Raw genomic sequence first — 17,566 nt, forward strand, 5'->3', positions numbered from 1 at the left:
AGCTGGGATTTAAACTTTAATTTGCCATGTGGTGGGCAGCAGTGTTAACCACTAAGCTACTAACTACTTTCGCAACTACAAAGTAATCTGCAAAATAATTTTTAAATGAGTCCTGGGGTGAACAGGCTTCTCCATACTTCATGTCAAAACCACTTTTTAAAAATATTCCATAGAGAATTGTAATTATTGAATAAGCATGTTTATTACAGCAATTAAACATATCCATCCACTAGGCTGTAGTAATGTATTGTGTAGTTATATAATGTAGTAGTGGACACTGGTGAAAATGAACTGAAGTCTGTGAAGATACCAGATGATAATCAGTTTACTTTTATTCTTTTACCTTTAGCAGCCTTGTGGAAAGAAGTGCAGTTTATGCTCTGAAACACGACGTGAACGCCTGCTGTTTGAAGTTTTTTTTTTTATTTGCTTATTATTTGCACACGAAGGTATAGTAAACACAAGCAAAAGAACAACAGAAAAATGAGAGATTCTGCAGGGGCAGCATTAATAAAATAAAAATGTCAAGCCCAGAGTTTTTACAAAGTCCTTTTCCTCAAAGAAAGGAGAAAAAAAAATAATGAATCGATATAATAATAAAATTGAATTGAATAAAAACAACAACCAAATACATATATACATTTTAAATGAGAGGGAATTGGATGTAATCTGTATTTGTGATTAGGTGATTAGTAGGTGGGAGACTTGCATATTGAAGGTCCTCAGTAAGAAAGTGTAAACTGTCCAGGTGATGTCCTAAAGAAAGCTTGAATATGTATTTTATCATTCGGAATTTATACGAGAGATTAGTTTGTGACAATCGTTCAGATTTAAGGAAAAAAATAGGTGTCATCTATTAAAATAGGTGTGAAAATTAAGTAAAGAACACAGCAACACTAGCTGCAAGTATAGTTCATTGATATATATTAAAATCAATAGAGGTCCCATTATTGACCCTTGAGGAACTCCACAGTCTAAACTCTTTAGATGCATTTTTATCAGATGATTTCTGATTGAAGAAGTGAAAAAGACTCCTAAACCAGATGCAGTACACTTGAGTTTGTTTATAATGTTGTTTAGTTCAGTTAAAAGTCAAAATAAAAGTATTTCTATTAAAACACGACTTTTTTGGTTTTAACAAGTTAGGAATAATAATACTACTTTTGTTGTTAAAGGTAAAAAGCCGTGCTCTGAAAGCTAAATGGAGAAGCAGATATGGAAACAACGTTTTTTTTTATTATATGATTGTTTCTGATGAGATTGTAAAGATGATATCCACAGGAGTTTCATGCATCTGCCTGAATGCATCACGTCAATATCGCAGGCTCTTGTTACCCATTATAGTCACTAGATATGAGATATATGAGATTCCATTAGCCAGAGACATTATGGAAAGTGTATCTCATGAATCAATGAATGAGATGCTTCCAGAGGGAGGGAAAAACCCACGCTGTTTGTATGCGCTCTAATTAGTCCCCACTTTCCCTGCTGACTGCTCTCGGTTCCATTACCGCACGTCTGAAGGTGGCAGGTAGAGGCAGGTGTTGTGTCCACCCTTGGGTGATCCTGTTGAGAAGGTATTCCCTATAGACCGCATTACAGTTCACAGATAGCCCGCTGTGGTGCCGTTTCCAAACCCCATTGATCAACAGCGAGATGGAAACCAGCACTCCACTCTCAGATTTACTCCCAGGTCCATCAGGCTGTAACCTATTTCTCTCTCTGCCGCCTTCTCTCCTTCACTGAGGGTAGGGTGGGCAGAGCCCATGATAAAACTCGAGTGAAGACGCACTACAATACCATATTTTATCTTCAATGAATGATAACAGGTTAGATACTTGTTCACTCCTTATTAAGAAGTCTTATGGTTGGCGCTCTATTGTGGGCTAATGGTTGATATTCATTTCAGCAGTGATATTTGAATTCCCACTGAAACACTTTCCCTCTGTGTTTACTTTCATGCAGTTAGCGCTCTCCTGAATTTAGTCAGTTCCACCTTAAGTAATGTAACTGTAACAGCAAAAATAAGTCAGTGTTACCCCCCTATGGAGCAGGAATAGAGCAACATCCTCATCTCGGTTGGTGCTTTTCAGCGTTTGGAGTCTCTCCGTTGTCTAAAAACCTCCAGATGGCGTTTCTCTGCCGTGAGCAGAGAGAGATGGAAAGCTGCGAATCCGAAGCTGAATCTCAAATGTCTCTCTACACCCCATGTACTGCACAGTGTAAGTCATAAAATAAGATGCGTGCGCTGTCTGGTGGTCGTACGTTTAATTTCATAATCTGTGAAGGGCACTGTCTAGGGAGGGAGTGTGGCACTATTTGGGATGCAGCCTGAGCTCTTCCCTTCTGACGGACAGTTGGATGGAACATGGCTCTGGTTACAAATGTGATGCAGATAAATGGGTCACTTTTATATTTTAAACTTTTAAATTAAGGTTTTGAACAAAACAATGTCAGTGTTAAACATCCCAGGTCTTGTTTGAAAAAAAAAGACAGTGAAACATAAACATAATGTGCACTGTAGCCTTAGCATCTAGGGCTTGAATCCACACTCAAACTGGAAAAGAGGTGATTAGCCACGTTAGCTCCTCGCCGCAGCCACACGTCCTAATGAAACGCGTGGCCCCATAGGCTAAGCCTGGCATTACACCTCAAAGCGCTGATGATTCACAACCTCACACACACACACCCCAGTATGCAGTCTGTGCATGCTAGCGCTGTCCTCACTGACCCTCGGTGGCAGCAGAGAAGTGCCCCTGGGTGTGGAGCCATGATGACGCGTGTGTTTTGTGTGCACAGCCTAGTAACTGGCCGCAGAGAACAATCCTTGACCCTGTCCGCCTCATTGTTAGCGCAGGCTCACCGCTGGGCTTGTATCCTGTCCTTCCATTCATCCCTCGTTCTCATCCGCTCCCTCCCCACATTCAGAGCTCCCTCTAATCCAGCCTCACTGCAGCTCTCCGATCCTTTCCCTCAACTCGCACTGCCGCAGGAGCTGACATAAGAGCGTCACGAGATTTGTGCCTTTCACTTGTCTGTAATCCACTGCCCAACACTGCAGCTGTCAAGGCCAAGGCATCCTTAGCTTTGGAAAACACAAATGTCGATTGTCGATTTTTCTCGCCGCAGTTAGCTGTTGGAACCTTGTCCTGTTCTTCCCAGTCCTGAGGTGCGTTTGTTCGCGCTGACCCAGTTTAAGCATGGCTTCTTTTTGGTGACTGAGATGCTGAGGTAGTATTTTATTGACGTTTCAGGGTGAATGGGCTTCTTCATTACCCCGTGATTGCTGTATTTTTAATGATTCGTGTCATAGTTGACTGTAAATTCAGACACACCTTGTGGGTATTTCTTCATTTTGGCATAATCCACCAAATGCAAGTAATCTGAGTCAAATCCAGGGTTGTAGTGTTTTAATATCGCAGGTTAGGGCCGGGTAAATAATCGAAACTAACGTAATCGATGTTCAGAACTTCTAATCGCTGTGATCTTATTATATTGCTTTTTCTTTTAATTATTTTCATCCTTTTATTCGCTAGTTCTGTAAGTACATCCCCACTGTGTTTATGTACTGTCCCTTTAAAACCACACCACCGCGCTGTAGTCACATGACTCTGTCCAATCAACCACACGGAGGAGAACCTAAACACAGAGGCAGACGGAGCTCCCAGCCACATCAGAAACGCACATCCCACCTTTAATACCGGAGCGTGTTTACAGCACAAGCCTTGTCAGTGACCTGTGAGGCAACAAACAACAACTAAATAATCCTTCATTATTGAAGATTATATTGTAATATGTGGCAATATATTAATATAAAAAGTTTGAAGTTGATGCCGTTATAGAAGAGTATCGCTCAACATCAGCACATTGTTTGCCATGATTTTTTAAAGACACCATTAGAACGTAGGGTTCTCGATATTGGACGATGGCATCAGTCAAACCACTATTGAGTAGGACTAGTAACACATCATATGGCATGTCTATAACCTGATGAGTCTTTTTGCGTCTCAGTTGTGTACTATAGAGCATGTACTATGTACTGACCTTACAAATGTGAATGTGGCAGGCTATTGCAAAAAGTATTAACTACTGTCTGTGGAGTAGTGTGTAGAATTGGTTTTATTCATCTGTGAAGTGCACTATGTAGGGAGTAGGGCACTATTTGGGACAGATCCTTTTGAAGTAGTTCCCAATGTGAGAAGCTCCTGCCTCTGTGTTCCTCGTTGGATTGCGGGGGAGTAGGGTTCGTCACGGCCGTACTCAAAAACAGACTGCTTCTAAGTGTGCACTCACTTGATGTGACTTTACTACACACTCAAACACTGGTTAGATTTAGTATTAAGTGTGTATTAATACAGGTTTAGAGACGCAGTGACGTATTAGCTCTGCTTGTGTCAGGTGACTTTGCTGCACGATGGTGATGATGGTAGTAGGGGTTTTCCAGCTGGTCCTTGTTCGTCGGGGCTGAGCAGTTGTAGGGTGGTGCTGTTTTTCTCCAAGTCGCAGTGTAATATCGCTCTTCCACATCATGAGCTCAGTTATCACAAGACCATAGCGCAGAAGCAGAAAGGAGAAGGCGGTTACGTATCTCCTCTGATGCATATGAGACCTGCCAAGCTTCCTTTTCATCAGCGTCTTCAGGGGATGATGCTTTGACATGTGGAGTTTGTTGTGTGTAATTAACTTTTTCCTCTCGTAGCCTCATGTCAAAGACGGATGTTCACCACTGTCTTCTCTTCCAAACCCCCACCCCCCTTTTTTTCTTTCTGCACTCTTCTAGGTGGGTGTTCATGGCATTAGGATAGAATTTTTCAATGAAAAAGGATCAAAGCGCACCGCCACCTACCTGCCAGAGGTTGCGAAGGAGCAAGGTGAGATTAGAATCTCTGCCAGACCTCACTGACCAATGGAGTGAGAGGGAGGGAGAGGGGGAATGAGGATGAGGGAGGGAGGAAGAGTGAGGGAGGTAGAATAAGGAATGAGGAAGAAGGAGGGAGGGAGGAAGAATGAGGATGAGGGAGGGAGGAAGAGTGAGGGAGGTAGAATAAGGAATGAGGATGAAGGAGGGAGAATGAGGAAGAGGGAGGGAGGAAGAATAAGGAATGAGGATGAGGGAGGGAGGAAGAGTGAGGGAGGTAGAATAAGGAATGAGGAAGAAGGAGGGAGGGAGGAAGAATGAGGATGAGGGAGGGAGGCAGAATAAGGAATGAGGAAGAAGGAGGGAGGGAGGAAGAATGAGGATGAGGGAGGGAGGAAGAGTGAGGGAGGTAGAATAAGGAATGAGGAAGAAGGAGGGAGGGAGGAAGAATGAGGATGAGGGAGGGAGGAAGAGTGAGGGAGGCAGAATAAGGAATGAGGAAGAAGGAGGGAGGGAGGAAGAGTGAGGGAGGTAGAATAAGGAATGAGGAAGAAGGAGGGAGGGAGGAAGAATGAGGATGAGGGAGGGAGGAAGAGTGAGGGAGGTAGAATAAGGAATGAGGATGAAGGAGGGAGAATGAGGAAGAGGGAGGGAGGAAGAATAAGGAATGAGGATGAGGGAGGGAGGAAGAGTGAGGGAGGTAGAATAAGGAATGAGGAAGAAGGAGGGAGGGAGGAAGAATGAGGATGAGGGAGGGAGGCAGAATAAGGAATGAGGAAGAAGGAGGGAGGGAGGAAGAATGAGGATGAGGGAGGGAGGAAGAGTGAGGGAGGTAGAATAAGGAATGAGGAAGAAGGAGGGAGGGAGGAAGAATGAGGATGAGGGAGGGAGGAAGAGTGAGGGAGGCAGAATAAGGAATGAGGAAGAAGGAGGGAGGGAGGAAGAGTGAGGGAGGTAGAATAAGGAATGAGGAAGAAGGAGGGAGGGAGGAAGAATGAGGATGAGGGAGGGAGGAAGAGTGAGGGAGGCAGAATAAGGAATGAGGATAAAGGAGGGAGAATGAGGAAGAGGGAGGGAGGAAGAATAAGGAATGAGGATGAGAGAGAATAAATGGAACCAGTTGACCTTTCCATGGCTGTGTCCCAGCTCTACTTACTTTCCCAGGGTGTTTACTCACAGCTGTTTGAAAACACCTCTTCACTATTTTCTTTTAAACTGCAAAAGTGCAGGTTCTCCCACGTATGCAGATTTCATTACAGTTCAATCTTAACTGATAATGTTTGCCTGCCCATAGATACTTTCATCTTGGCTTAGTCTGAAATCTACAGGCACCACACTTATTGTGAATATTATAATAATATCAGGTGCCTAAGATGTTTGTGAAGGATTGTGTGAATGAAGTGCAATTTTGACAGTTCTTTAAGAAATAAAGGACCACTGCAAAAAACTGTTTCAACATTTATTCTTCGTCTTTAAACATTGTTCTTTAAATGTAGTGTTGTTTTCTGTAAATAAAACATTGTGCCATTGCAGGATGGGACCACATTCAGACCATAGATTCCTTACTTCGAAAGGGAGGTTACAAAGCCCCCATCACAAATGACTTCAGGAAGACCATCAAGTTGACCAGGTAAGAGAATCCTTCTTAAATACATGGATTTAGAAAGTACCAGACTGTACACGACGTTATTGTGTGGCACTTGTACAACCAGGGATTGCACCAGTGGATTTTAACTCTCAAACTCAGACAAAAAACCTCTAAATCGCCGGGGGACAGGCAGGAGATATTTTACTGAGACGCCAAAGAGCATCACTCACCGCCACTCTCTAGACGCGTGCCACGCTGGCAACTCCCCTTCCTACGCTACACCCTATAAACCTTCTCTACCTTCAGTTTCCTGTCCTGAAAAGCTTCCCACTCCTGCTGAGTGACAGCTGTCTGGCTTTGTACCTGCAGCACAGCCATCGAGAGCCCATGTGAGCCATGGTTTATGTGATTATCGTCACAGAAACAGCAGGAGGCTTAGGCCTTTCTTGTCTCGCTAGGTGTCATTAAGGTGTGTTAAAGACGAGTACATTATTTCCAATTGTTTGTGGAAACCTGCTCATCCAACTGTTTTACACCCCTCTAGACAGTGCTGGGCGTTGAGCGTGATGACGTTAAGCTCGTACACAGCGACTCCACAGCTGTCGGTTTCATTTGAATGTTTTACAAGGTTTCCAAATTGTATTGATTACTCAGTGGGGCAGGACAACAGTTCAGTATCAATAAATATAGTGTTTCAGTGTTTCAGTACACACTTACAGCATCTGTCACTGACCGACGGTCATTAGAGGGCGCTGTCGTCAGTTCAGCACCAGATTTAAAATTTAGTTTAAAAATATTACTATTGACAAAGCCCAGAGGTTTATGTTTGACAGTGGGGTCCTGTTTTCTTTTTTGTTTTTGGCAGTTTTCTAGCTTTTATACGGTTTGTTTCGTTATCAGAAATACAGGGGGGGGGTTTATATGGAAACACCTTAATAAAATGGGAATGGTTGGTAATATTAACTTCCTGTTTGTGGCACATTAGTATATGGGAGGGGGGGAAACGTTTCAAGATGGGTGGTGACCATGTCGGCCATTTTGAAGTCGGCCATTTTGGATCCAACTTTTGTTTTTTGTTTTTTCAATGGGAAGAGGGTCATGTGACACATCAAACTTATTGGGAATTTCACAAGAAAAACAATGGTGTGTTTTAACGTAGCTTTATTCTTTCATGAGTTATTTACATGTTTCTGACCACTTATAAAATGTGTTCAAAGTGCTGCCCATTGTGTTGGATTGTCAGTGCAACCCTCTTCTCCCACTCTTCACACACTGATAGCAACACTGCAGGAGAAATGCTAGCACAGGTTTCCAGTATCTGTAGTTTCAGGTGCCGCACATCTCGTATCTTCACGGCAGAGACAATCGCCTTCAGATGACCCTAAAGATAAAAGTCTAAGGGGGTCAGATCGGGAGACCTTGGGGGCCATTCAACTGGCCCACGACGACCAAGAAGAGTGTGAAGAGTGGGAGAAGAGGGTTGCATTGACAATCCAACACAATGGGCAGCACTTTGAACACATTTTATAAGTGGTCAAAAACTTGTAAGTTAAAATTAAGTTAAAACCAAGCACACCTTTGTTTTTCTTGTGAAATTCCCAGTAAGTTTGATGTGTCACATGACCCTCTTTTGTAAAAACAAAAGTTGGATCCAAAATGGCTGACTTCAAAATGGCCGCCATGGTCACCACCATCTTGAAACTTTTCCCCCCTCCCATATACTAATGTGCCACAAACAGGAAGTTAATATCACCAACCATTCCCATTTAATTACGGTGTATCCATATAAACGGCCCACCCTGTACTTCGTATCGACCAAAATCAAGAAATATATTGTGATATAAACTTTGTCTGTTTCGTCCAGCTCTACTCCTCAGTATGATGCATGTCTAGAAACGTTTTGAGCGCGTACGTGTCTCGTCTGAGATGATCATAACAGAGTAGAGCTCAGACCTTTCCTCATGCTAATGTTCTCTCAGTCTTTCTAAACACCTCTGCAACACCTGAGCTGGTGTGAACTTGAGTCAAGGTGTGAGAACTGTAGCATATGTAGCCACTTTTCCCCAAAAACTACTGATAGCTCAAGGTTCAGTCTCTCGCTGATGAAAAAGGAAGAGTATCTAATGGAAGGAGGCACAATAAAGTCCAGTAGTGGTGTTCTTTTTGTTTGATTGTGTCCACGTCACCAGCTAAATACGTCAGTGCCTCTTTTAAACATCTTTGACAGGTTCCACACTCTACCCCCAACACCACCACCGTCTCTAATGGATACCACAGGCTTTGGAAACCACAACAGTAACGTTTAAGTGTCGTCGTTGTGTAAATAGATGTCTTGCGTAAGATGTATTTATCTGAAAATGATTGCGTGTGTATTATTTGTTGCAACTCTGTGTTGCTGGAGTTTTTGGGCAGGTGTCCCTCGTAAAAGAGGTCAGTGATCTCAATAAGACTAACCTGGTTCAGTTAAAAAGACCACGGTGTAACTTTATAGAACCTGTTAATATTTCCACAGAAGGTCACAGATCACTGCTCAGATTTAGAGAAAGTTCCCTCCAAAGACCTGGCAGAGATCTGCCTTCCCTTTCCATATTCTCACAAGAAGAAAACAGCTGAAGCCTCGACTTGGAGGCGACCCGACAGAAGCTCGAGTGTGAGAGGGCCCTGAAGCCTCGCCTGCTGGTGGGCGGAGGACTAGAGCCAAACAAGAAGCCTCAATCTAGATTCTGGTGACCGAATCCCTGCTGACGTCTTTGGGTTCCATCTGGTTCTGTCAAACACGAGGACTGTTCATTTGCTCGAGCTCTATCTCAGCCACTCCATTTTGTCCTGGCCTTCTCCTTCGCCGTTTCTTGTGGAAGGCATCTTCCCAGAACTCATTCAGGCGAGCGCACAGCTGCGGAGTGACCGAGTGTGTGACTCTTGCCGTGCATCTGTCAGAACAAACGCTACACGTGTCCGCAGCCAGGATGCTTTTTTCTCAGACACTGAATGATTTAGGAGTTTGGGATTAAATATTGATGCTTGAACAGTTGACCAGAGAAGGACAAAACCTGGCTGTGATGGAGGCGCCATTTCTTTGTTCGGTCCCAAGGATTATGCAACTTGACCGCACAGGAAAGATTTAGTTCGGTTAAACAGATTGGGAGGCGGTAGATGTGAGCTGTTTTGATCTCAGTCGGTAACCGTGGAGACATCCGTCAGTCATTAAAGCTCTGTCCGGTTGTTAAAGGTGAGTTGATTGACGTTGATGGAAGGTGGTGGTTTTCCAAGGCCCTGCATTTCTGATGGAGCTGAGCGATGAGGACAAATGTATTACTATGATATATTTCTCTGTGAAGATCAAACTCAATTGAACAATTTTGTAACACTGTTACAGTTTTTAAAGAACATCTACTTCAAATAGTTTTATTTTCTCCTCAGGTAATGAATCACGTCTAGTGTAATGTTCTTTAAAACAAAAAGTAAGTAATTATATCATTAATACGTTCAGGGAAGTACCACCTTAATCATTTAAATAAGTAAAAAAACACAATGCAAGTTCTCAACTGTAAAGGTAAAGGTCCTGACCCGTTAAAAGGCTTGTAACGGTGGGGAAAGTAGAAATCTTGTTGACAAGAGAAGCAGCCTGCCATCGGATCTGACTCAAAAACTGAGCGGGAGAACGGCTTTGCGTTTGAACAGAGCCCTCGCGAAGTGTAAAAGACTGTCACACAAACGACCCAAAGGAAATGTCCTCAGATGTTGGTTTGGACACTGGAACAGATAAAAGGCTCTGCGAAGCACTGCATTACGTCAACGCAGAAGCATAAACCAGCTTTTATGGCCAATGAATATGCATTTCATATTTATAAATAAAGGTTTTAATTCATACCCAAAGCAGTTGAATTAAACGTATTATTGTCTTGTTTATTTTCTCACGTTCAGACGTTCTAATGTCAGTTTACTGCAACGTCGGCTGTTAACAGTGAATAGGAACGAAGGTTGGGCAAAGTTTATCGTCATTATTGAAACATCGAAGACAAATCGAGATGGTTTTATCGTCCAGCACTAGTCTGAGTGTTAGTTGTGATAAATAATGCCATGTACAGGTCAGTGCTTTCCTTTATCACTGGAAGATTGGACACTAATTATATTTCATTAATATTATAAACCATTAGAGAATGTTTCTGATCCACGTTGTGTGCAGAATACGTCTGAAAGCTGAGCTCAATTCAAGCCGTGGAGCCGTGATGTACTCATCACTGGATTCATATTTTCCTGAAGGTACACCCCCCCATCTTTACCTCTCTCTGTTGTTCCAGGTACCGTAGCGAAAAGATGACAATGAGCTACGCGGAGTACATCGCCCATCGCCAGCACCACCACTACCAGAACGGCATCGGGCACCCTCTCCCCCCCTACAACCATTATTCCTGACAGCGAGCCGCATGACCAGTCACTGGACCTCTCCGCGGACCTCTTCCCAGGAGAGCCTGCCCCCTCATGGTCTAGCTATCTCTACTACTGTACCATTTTATGATGATAGTTTCCGTTGCCATGCCAACGGTCTCCAAGATGGCGGCATGGCAGCGGGTGGCAAAGAAGCATCATGATTATGACGCGAAAAAAAAAATCTCATTTATTTTCTCCTTTTTATCCTTTCTATTAATTTAGTTTTTGCAGCATATATATAAAAATATATATATCGACTTATCCCCTTTTTTCTTATTTTTTTAAAAGCAAATAAATCCTACATTTTGTTTTTCTAAAATATTTTTTTTCTTTTCCAACAATCCTAATCAGGTTTTTGAGTCTGTGGATGGAAATGTGTCATTAATGAGGGGCTTGTCTTTTGCCATTGGGAATTTGCTCTAAGTTTATGAACGCAAAGCTTTACGCTGAGGAAACGCTTCATGTTTTTTGGCCCAAGTTACAACGCACGATGGAACTCGCACGTCCTGTAACGTCCGTCGATGGGGCGTTCTCACCTAACGTTGGTCTGGCGGCTCGTCTTTTTGTCTTTCTTTAAGGCAGAGGATGCGAATAATAATGAGTGCAGCTGGCTGAGTGTTGAACCTACCATCGCTGTGGGTTGGATCACGGATGTCTGATCAGCAGCTGATTGGCTGAACTGGAGTTTAAATGCAGAATCAGTTTGCAATATTTTCCTAGATGACCACTCATGCCAGATGATTTAATCGAGTTTTTACGTGTGGGAAAAGACCTCCAACACATGAAGGCTTTCTTTTATTCAATCACTGCTTAATACTTCAAATGTTGGCAGTTTTTATCGTAAGAGTTTCCATCCGGACGACGTAACCGGGGTCAAACTCGTGTGGTGTCCGTTCGGTTCTTAACGTTCCAGGGCGATTTATTATTTTGTTTGCTTTTATCGTTTCTCATTAGTTGTTTTTATTTGTGATTCTTTTTCCTCTCTGTGTGATTTCTTCTGAAAATCGATTGACTGTTGTGTGAGGGGTGGTGTTTTTGAAGTCGGTAAATCCTTGTTGTCGTGGGCTTTGGGGTTTGTTATGCTTCGTTACTGTGGAGTTAGCCAAAGAAGGACTAGCTCGAGACAGTGTCCCGTTTCCTCTGTGTGGTGTTAGACTCGCGTTGATGTGTGGACAAACTCAGAAGAAAGCGCTAGATTAAGTTAAAAACTGAAATGTTTCCCACGATGCCAGGGAGAGCCACCTGTCGCATTGATGGTGTTTTTTGATTAGGATTTGGCTCGGACGAACAGTCGACTTTTTGGTTTGTAGTGTGTCTATTTCATGAGGGAGGGTAGGGAAACAAACGGGGGGAGGGTGGGGTTAAATCCATTGTGTAGAGTGGTGGTTGTTGACATGGGGGGGGGGGGATCCTTGTTCTATTCAATAAATAGTTTCTTCAAGAATTTACAGCTTTATCTTTGGAGGGAAAGTCGACCGTGGAGGACGTGAAGATGGGGGCTCTCGATTTGCTAAAAACCAGCAAAATATCAGCACACCCGAGGACACGGCATTATGGGGCTGATGGAGAGACTACCCTCCCTCAGCCACTTCTTCTAAAACCTTTATTTCTGTCTCACAGAGAGGAAATCTGTGCAAGAGACTTAGTTCAAACCACAGGGACAGGTTTATGGAAATGAAAAAAAAAAAAAAAGCCATACTCTTTTTTAACGCATGCTTCGTCAGGGTGGTCGCTCGCTCCGTTTTTCTTCACCCCCTCGTGTGGTTGTTCTTTTCTGTTCTTGACCAGGATACTGAGTTTTCTGAGACTGATGACGCATGCGCCGGTTGTTGCCGCAGTGCTGCCGATCCGTTTGCGTCCTCGTGGTGGCGCTGAAACTCGCGCAGCAAGACATTACCTCACACTGGAGGCGTTCATGCCAAACCACCGCCGCCACACCTCATGATGCTTGGCACGAGCAAAAGTTTACATCCACGATCCAAATGCCACAAGCTTGACCACGGTTGCCATAATCGATACGATCGGGTCGTGAATCTCCACATCAAGCACACGCGGCCGTTCCGGGGGCGCACTTCATAAACCACGCGGCGTCTCTGGCATTGAGTCGCGATGTTCAATGTTTTACCTTCACGTTCCGTTCAGAGAAAATAGCCAGTCTTTTTTCCCCCCCTGAGCAAGAAAGAAAACTGTTTCTGAACTGTTTTAAAATCATTTCTTTCCGGGGCATGTTTAGAGTCAAAAAAAAAAAAAGAATAATAATAAAAACCTCTTGTTCTCAGTAAATTCAGTGCAGGACAGAGCTTTGAGATTCAGTCACTGTCACCGGAGGCGGCGGGCAAAGGCTGAGATGCTTTTTGTTGCTCGAGGAGGACTCTTTCTCTTTGTTTTCATATGCAAAATGTTAAGGGCTTTTTTGGTGTTCCATCCACAGTCATCTCCAGCTCCTTGAAAGTTTTAAACAATAAAAAAAAGAAAAAGAGAACCTTCATTTCAGTTGTGTTGCCTTAACAATGGTTTGAAGAGACGTGGACCTGTAAAATGCTGCTCTGGAGGTTTAAAATCTTTGTCATGACTGAAAAAGTCCCTTTTTGGACTCCCACCATTGCACTGCAAAAACTGAGAGAGCCAGCAGCCTCCAGCTTTGTTTTCTTTTTTCTGTTCGTCGCTCGTCACGTCGCCTCAAAGGCGTTCGCTCCTGTCGCCCAGCTGTGACTTTTCTTTCTCTGTCAACGTCATGAAGACCAGTGAAAACACACACTGACGTGTTTTTGTCTGGCGCCAGAGCCTGCAGACGTCTCACGTGAACCCACTCTAGCCCGTGTACTTCAGACTAGAGGTTGCTGTTGTCTCTGTTCCTGTTCGGCGCCCCCCGTCTCCAGATTGTTGAACTGTCAGGTCACCATTTTCTGGTCCACGCTCGACTACAGCACAAACTGAATCTTTTTTTTTTTTTTTTTTTCTGCTGCAAAACAGAGTACACCAAGTGTTTTAAATACATGTAAAACTAATGTATACACATCTGCAATACATTTGTTGCATGTACGGAAGGCCTCCTGTTGAAATCACGGCATGTTTGTTTCACTGCTAGAAGAGACTCTATAGACGAGGAAAAAAAAAAGACAATATAAAATGGTGCTACTGGACCTCACGGTTGGGGGGTGGTCGCAGTTAAATGTGACTGGTCATGCGGACTCATCGATCATATCAGACTTATTCTTATCCTTGATATATGCAGATCTGTTTTACAGGTGTTTTTTTTCTTTTGGTTTGTTTGTTTGTTTTGTTCATAAAAGTGTAACAGATTGAAAATTTCCTGCAGGTTTGAAAGGACAAGGAGTCACGAGTCTAACCCCATCCTTCCCTCATGGCCTGGGGGGAACGGGCATACGCTTCTCATCCCGTCTGTCGTGCAGTAGACGAGCGAGGACAGACAAACGCACAAGCTAGAACCGGCCGATCCCGACTCCGCCCATAAATGCTGTCTTTCACGACTGTGGTGAGGTTGGACGAGCGTTACGGGAGATCCTGTCGAGTCCAGTGAGGAACTGTAGCATGGGTTTGTTTGGAGTCACGAGACACCGCCAGGTTTCCCGTTCTAATCACAGAGTAAACATTTTCCGTTAAAAGTTGTTCTACGTCGTTATACATTTCCTCATATTTACTGATACATAGCTGTTCATCTTGAAGTGCTGATAATTGACTAGTGACCAAAAGACTACGCTCAAAATGCTCAGTTTTTTCAACACATCGTCTGAACACTTTGAAAATAATAATAATATAAAAAATCAAAAGGCTGAAAATGACGACTACCGTTTTTAGATTCCAAGACTATTGATGATGTTAGTGTTAAACAGATATTCGTCAGCATCCCGTAGAGATCGTCTGCCACATGGACAGCAGCAAAGAAACATGGCTTTGTGGGCGGAGCATGGATAGGTCACTTCCCCCTTTACGTCCGCTCTGTAACGCAGGTGTTCCTTGTAGTGGTTCCTGACATGTTTCTTAAAAAAAGGTCTCAGTCGTAAAAACACTCTCCGCATTCAACACTCGTCCTGAGAAACGACTCAGTGCTTTGACAGATATCGGCCGTCGAGTTGGTTTTTGCTCATTCCTTTATGGACAATGCCATAGAGTAAACACATGATGCTGCTTTTCTCTTAGTACTGTCAGACCCTCCCACACCTTGGCCACTCTTTTTCAGTTGAAAGTCAGCAAGAGTTTTTCGTTGTTGTTGTTTTTTTTTCCTCTCTCGTGAATTCCTGCTCCAGTTGTGTTATCTGTGAATACTTGAAGGCTCGTCGGAGTGTTAGTGAAGTAGTCCACTTTTGAAAATGCACTTTGGGGACGTGGGTTATGGAAGCGGTCCCTGGCACTAGCGGTTTCTGGGCCCAAGACATTCGAACACTTGGAAGCTTAGCGAAATGGAGAACCGTCTCACCGTCACGTCGTTCAGACCGAGATGAGTCGAGAGTATGCTCGTTGGTGGCCATTTTCTCTGTTCATCAACTATTCTGGCTCCGAGGAAGAAAAATCTTCTTCCTTTCTTCACTTCTGTATTTACAACCATTGGCTCATGAGGAGCGAAAACAAGTGTCATTTCAACACGGTGCACACAGGTTTAGTTCCTGCTTCTCCTCCATCCCGTTCCTGAAACCCTGTTTGGAATGTGTAGGCTCACGTTACCTTTGTGTGTTCGACCGAACCAAAGATGCCTCCAGCCATGTCCAGATGCTGCTCTAAAGACCTGCCTTCCTGTCCTTCCAAAAAAACACCCCTGCAAGGGAAACGTCTTTTTCTGTGTTTGTTCACTTTTTTTTTTTTTTAAAGATTTGTTTTGTACGATTTCTAACTTTTGTTTTCTTTTAAGTAGTTTTAGCAACCTAAGTTCAATGAATTTTCATTGTAGCCGTCTTTGACCCCTCATTGGGTGTCGTCGACTGTGTAATACTAGGTTGCTCATTTTTTATTTTTTCATTGTTGTTGTTATTGTTATTATTATTATTATGTATATTTTTTAAAAAAAGAAAAAAAAGAAAACCCCATAGCGTGCCTCTTAGATTCATGGGTTTCTTAATGTGTTTTTTCCTAAGACCAGCAGTTATACTTTATATAAAAGATGCGTTGATCCTTATTTTTAAATGCCATTTAAGAAAAAAGAAAAAAAAAAAAAAGAAGAAAAAGCCTCTTTTCTTTACTCTGGACCCAGTAGCAGCACTGGTATACAATCGCACTGATAGATAAAGAAAAAAAAAGTATAAATAATAATAATAATAAATGACATGAATAAGAACTACAATAAACTTGTGTTTGAGAACATTTTGTAAGAAAATACACATAAAAACAAAACAAAAAAGTAATCAAAAATGACTGTTTTTGTACATCGAAAGTTGATTCTTTTCAAAAAAAAGAAAAAAAAAACAATTTTGGATCTAGTTTCTAAATTATTTTAGTGGTTTTCTATGTTCTGGAACTTTGAGCTGAGTTTTGAACGTGTAACACACACTGACTGAGGATTTGTGCTGCATGGCACACAGCGGGCTCGGGGTTGCCTGGCGTAGCCCCCCATACCCACCACTTTCTTTTAATTCTTTATATTTTGAGTTTGGATTCTCTCTCTCTCTGCTTTATTAACTTGAAACTGTTGATGAAATAATGAACTGGGAAAAAAAGAAGACGCTCCCCCCTGTAGAACTAGACCCCCCTCTCTCCTTCCCCCATTGAATTTGCTGTTAGTGTGAGACTTGAAACGGGCATTTATTAAGACTATTATAGTATGGCTCCAAACACAAAAATAAAAAAAGTAGAAAAATGACAAAACCAACAAAAAAATGTGTGTGGGGGGGATCTTATATATAGGTGGATTATCAGTGGGTATGTGAGCTATGGCTGTGGCGATGATAATGTAGTTTTAAACATTGTTATTACCTTTTAAATCATTTATCCAATAAAAATTCTGAAAGATCAACATTTAATGGTGTCTTTTTTTTTTTATTGAGAACTGCAATCTAAAGACGGCACGGTGGCGCAGCAGGTAGGTGTCACACTCACACAGCTCTAGGAGCCTGGAGGTTCTGGGTTCAATTCCCGCTCCGGGTGACTGTCTGTGAGGAGTGTGGTGTGTTCTCTCTGTGTCTGTGTGGGTTTCCTCCGGGTGACTGTCTGTGAGGAGTGTGGTGTGTTCTCCCTGTGTCTGCAGGGGTTTCCTCCGGGTGACTGTCTGTGAGGAGTGTGGTGTGTTCTCCCTGTGTCTGTGTGGGTTTCCTCCGGGTGACTGTCTGTGAGGAGTGTGGTGTGTTCTCTCTGTGTCTGCGTGGGTTTCCTCCAGGTGACTGTCTGTGAGGAGTGTGGTGTGTTCTCCCTGTGTCTGTGTGGGTTTCCTCCGGGTGACTGTCTCTGAGGAGTGTGGTGTGTTCTCCCTGTGTCTGCAGGGGTTTCCTCCGGGTGACTGTCTGTGAGGAGTGTGGTGTGTTCTCCCTGTGTCTGTGTGGGTTTCCTCCGGGTGACTGTCTGCGAGGAGTGTGGTGTGTTCTCCCTGTGTCTGCGTGGGTTTCCTCCGGGTGACTGTCTGTGAGGAATGTGGTGTGTTCTCCCTGTGTCTGCGTGGGTTTCCTCTGGGTGACTGTCTGTGAGGAGTGTGGTGTGTTCTCTCTGTGTCTGCGTGGGTTTCCTCCGGGTGACTGTCTGTGAGG

At 43.3% G+C, this 17,566-nt stretch overlaps 1 protein-coding gene across 1 annotated transcript in view; it reads left to right on the top strand.

The window, feature by feature from the left end:
- Positions 1-11,108, top strand: part of ammecr1 (AMMECR nuclear protein 1) — a 47,602-nt gene extending 36,494 nt beyond the window's left edge. The window contains exons 4-6 of the mRNA XM_066646339.1: positions 4,781-4,871; positions 6,392-6,488; positions 10,748-11,108. Coding sequence (XP_066502436.1) covers positions 4,781-4,871; positions 6,392-6,488; positions 10,748-10,862 — 303 coding nt within the window. The 3' untranslated portion in view covers positions 10,863-11,108. The remainder of the gene's footprint in view (positions 1-4,780; positions 4,872-6,391; positions 6,489-10,747) is intronic.
- Positions 11,109-17,566: the final 6,458 nt, after the last annotated feature.

This window comes from Hoplias malabaricus, chromosome 15, assembly GCF_029633855.1.
Source record: "Hoplias malabaricus isolate fHopMal1 chromosome 15, fHopMal1.hap1, whole genome shotgun sequence".
Taxonomy (NCBI): Eukaryota; Metazoa; Chordata; class Actinopteri; order Characiformes; family Erythrinidae; genus Hoplias; species Hoplias malabaricus.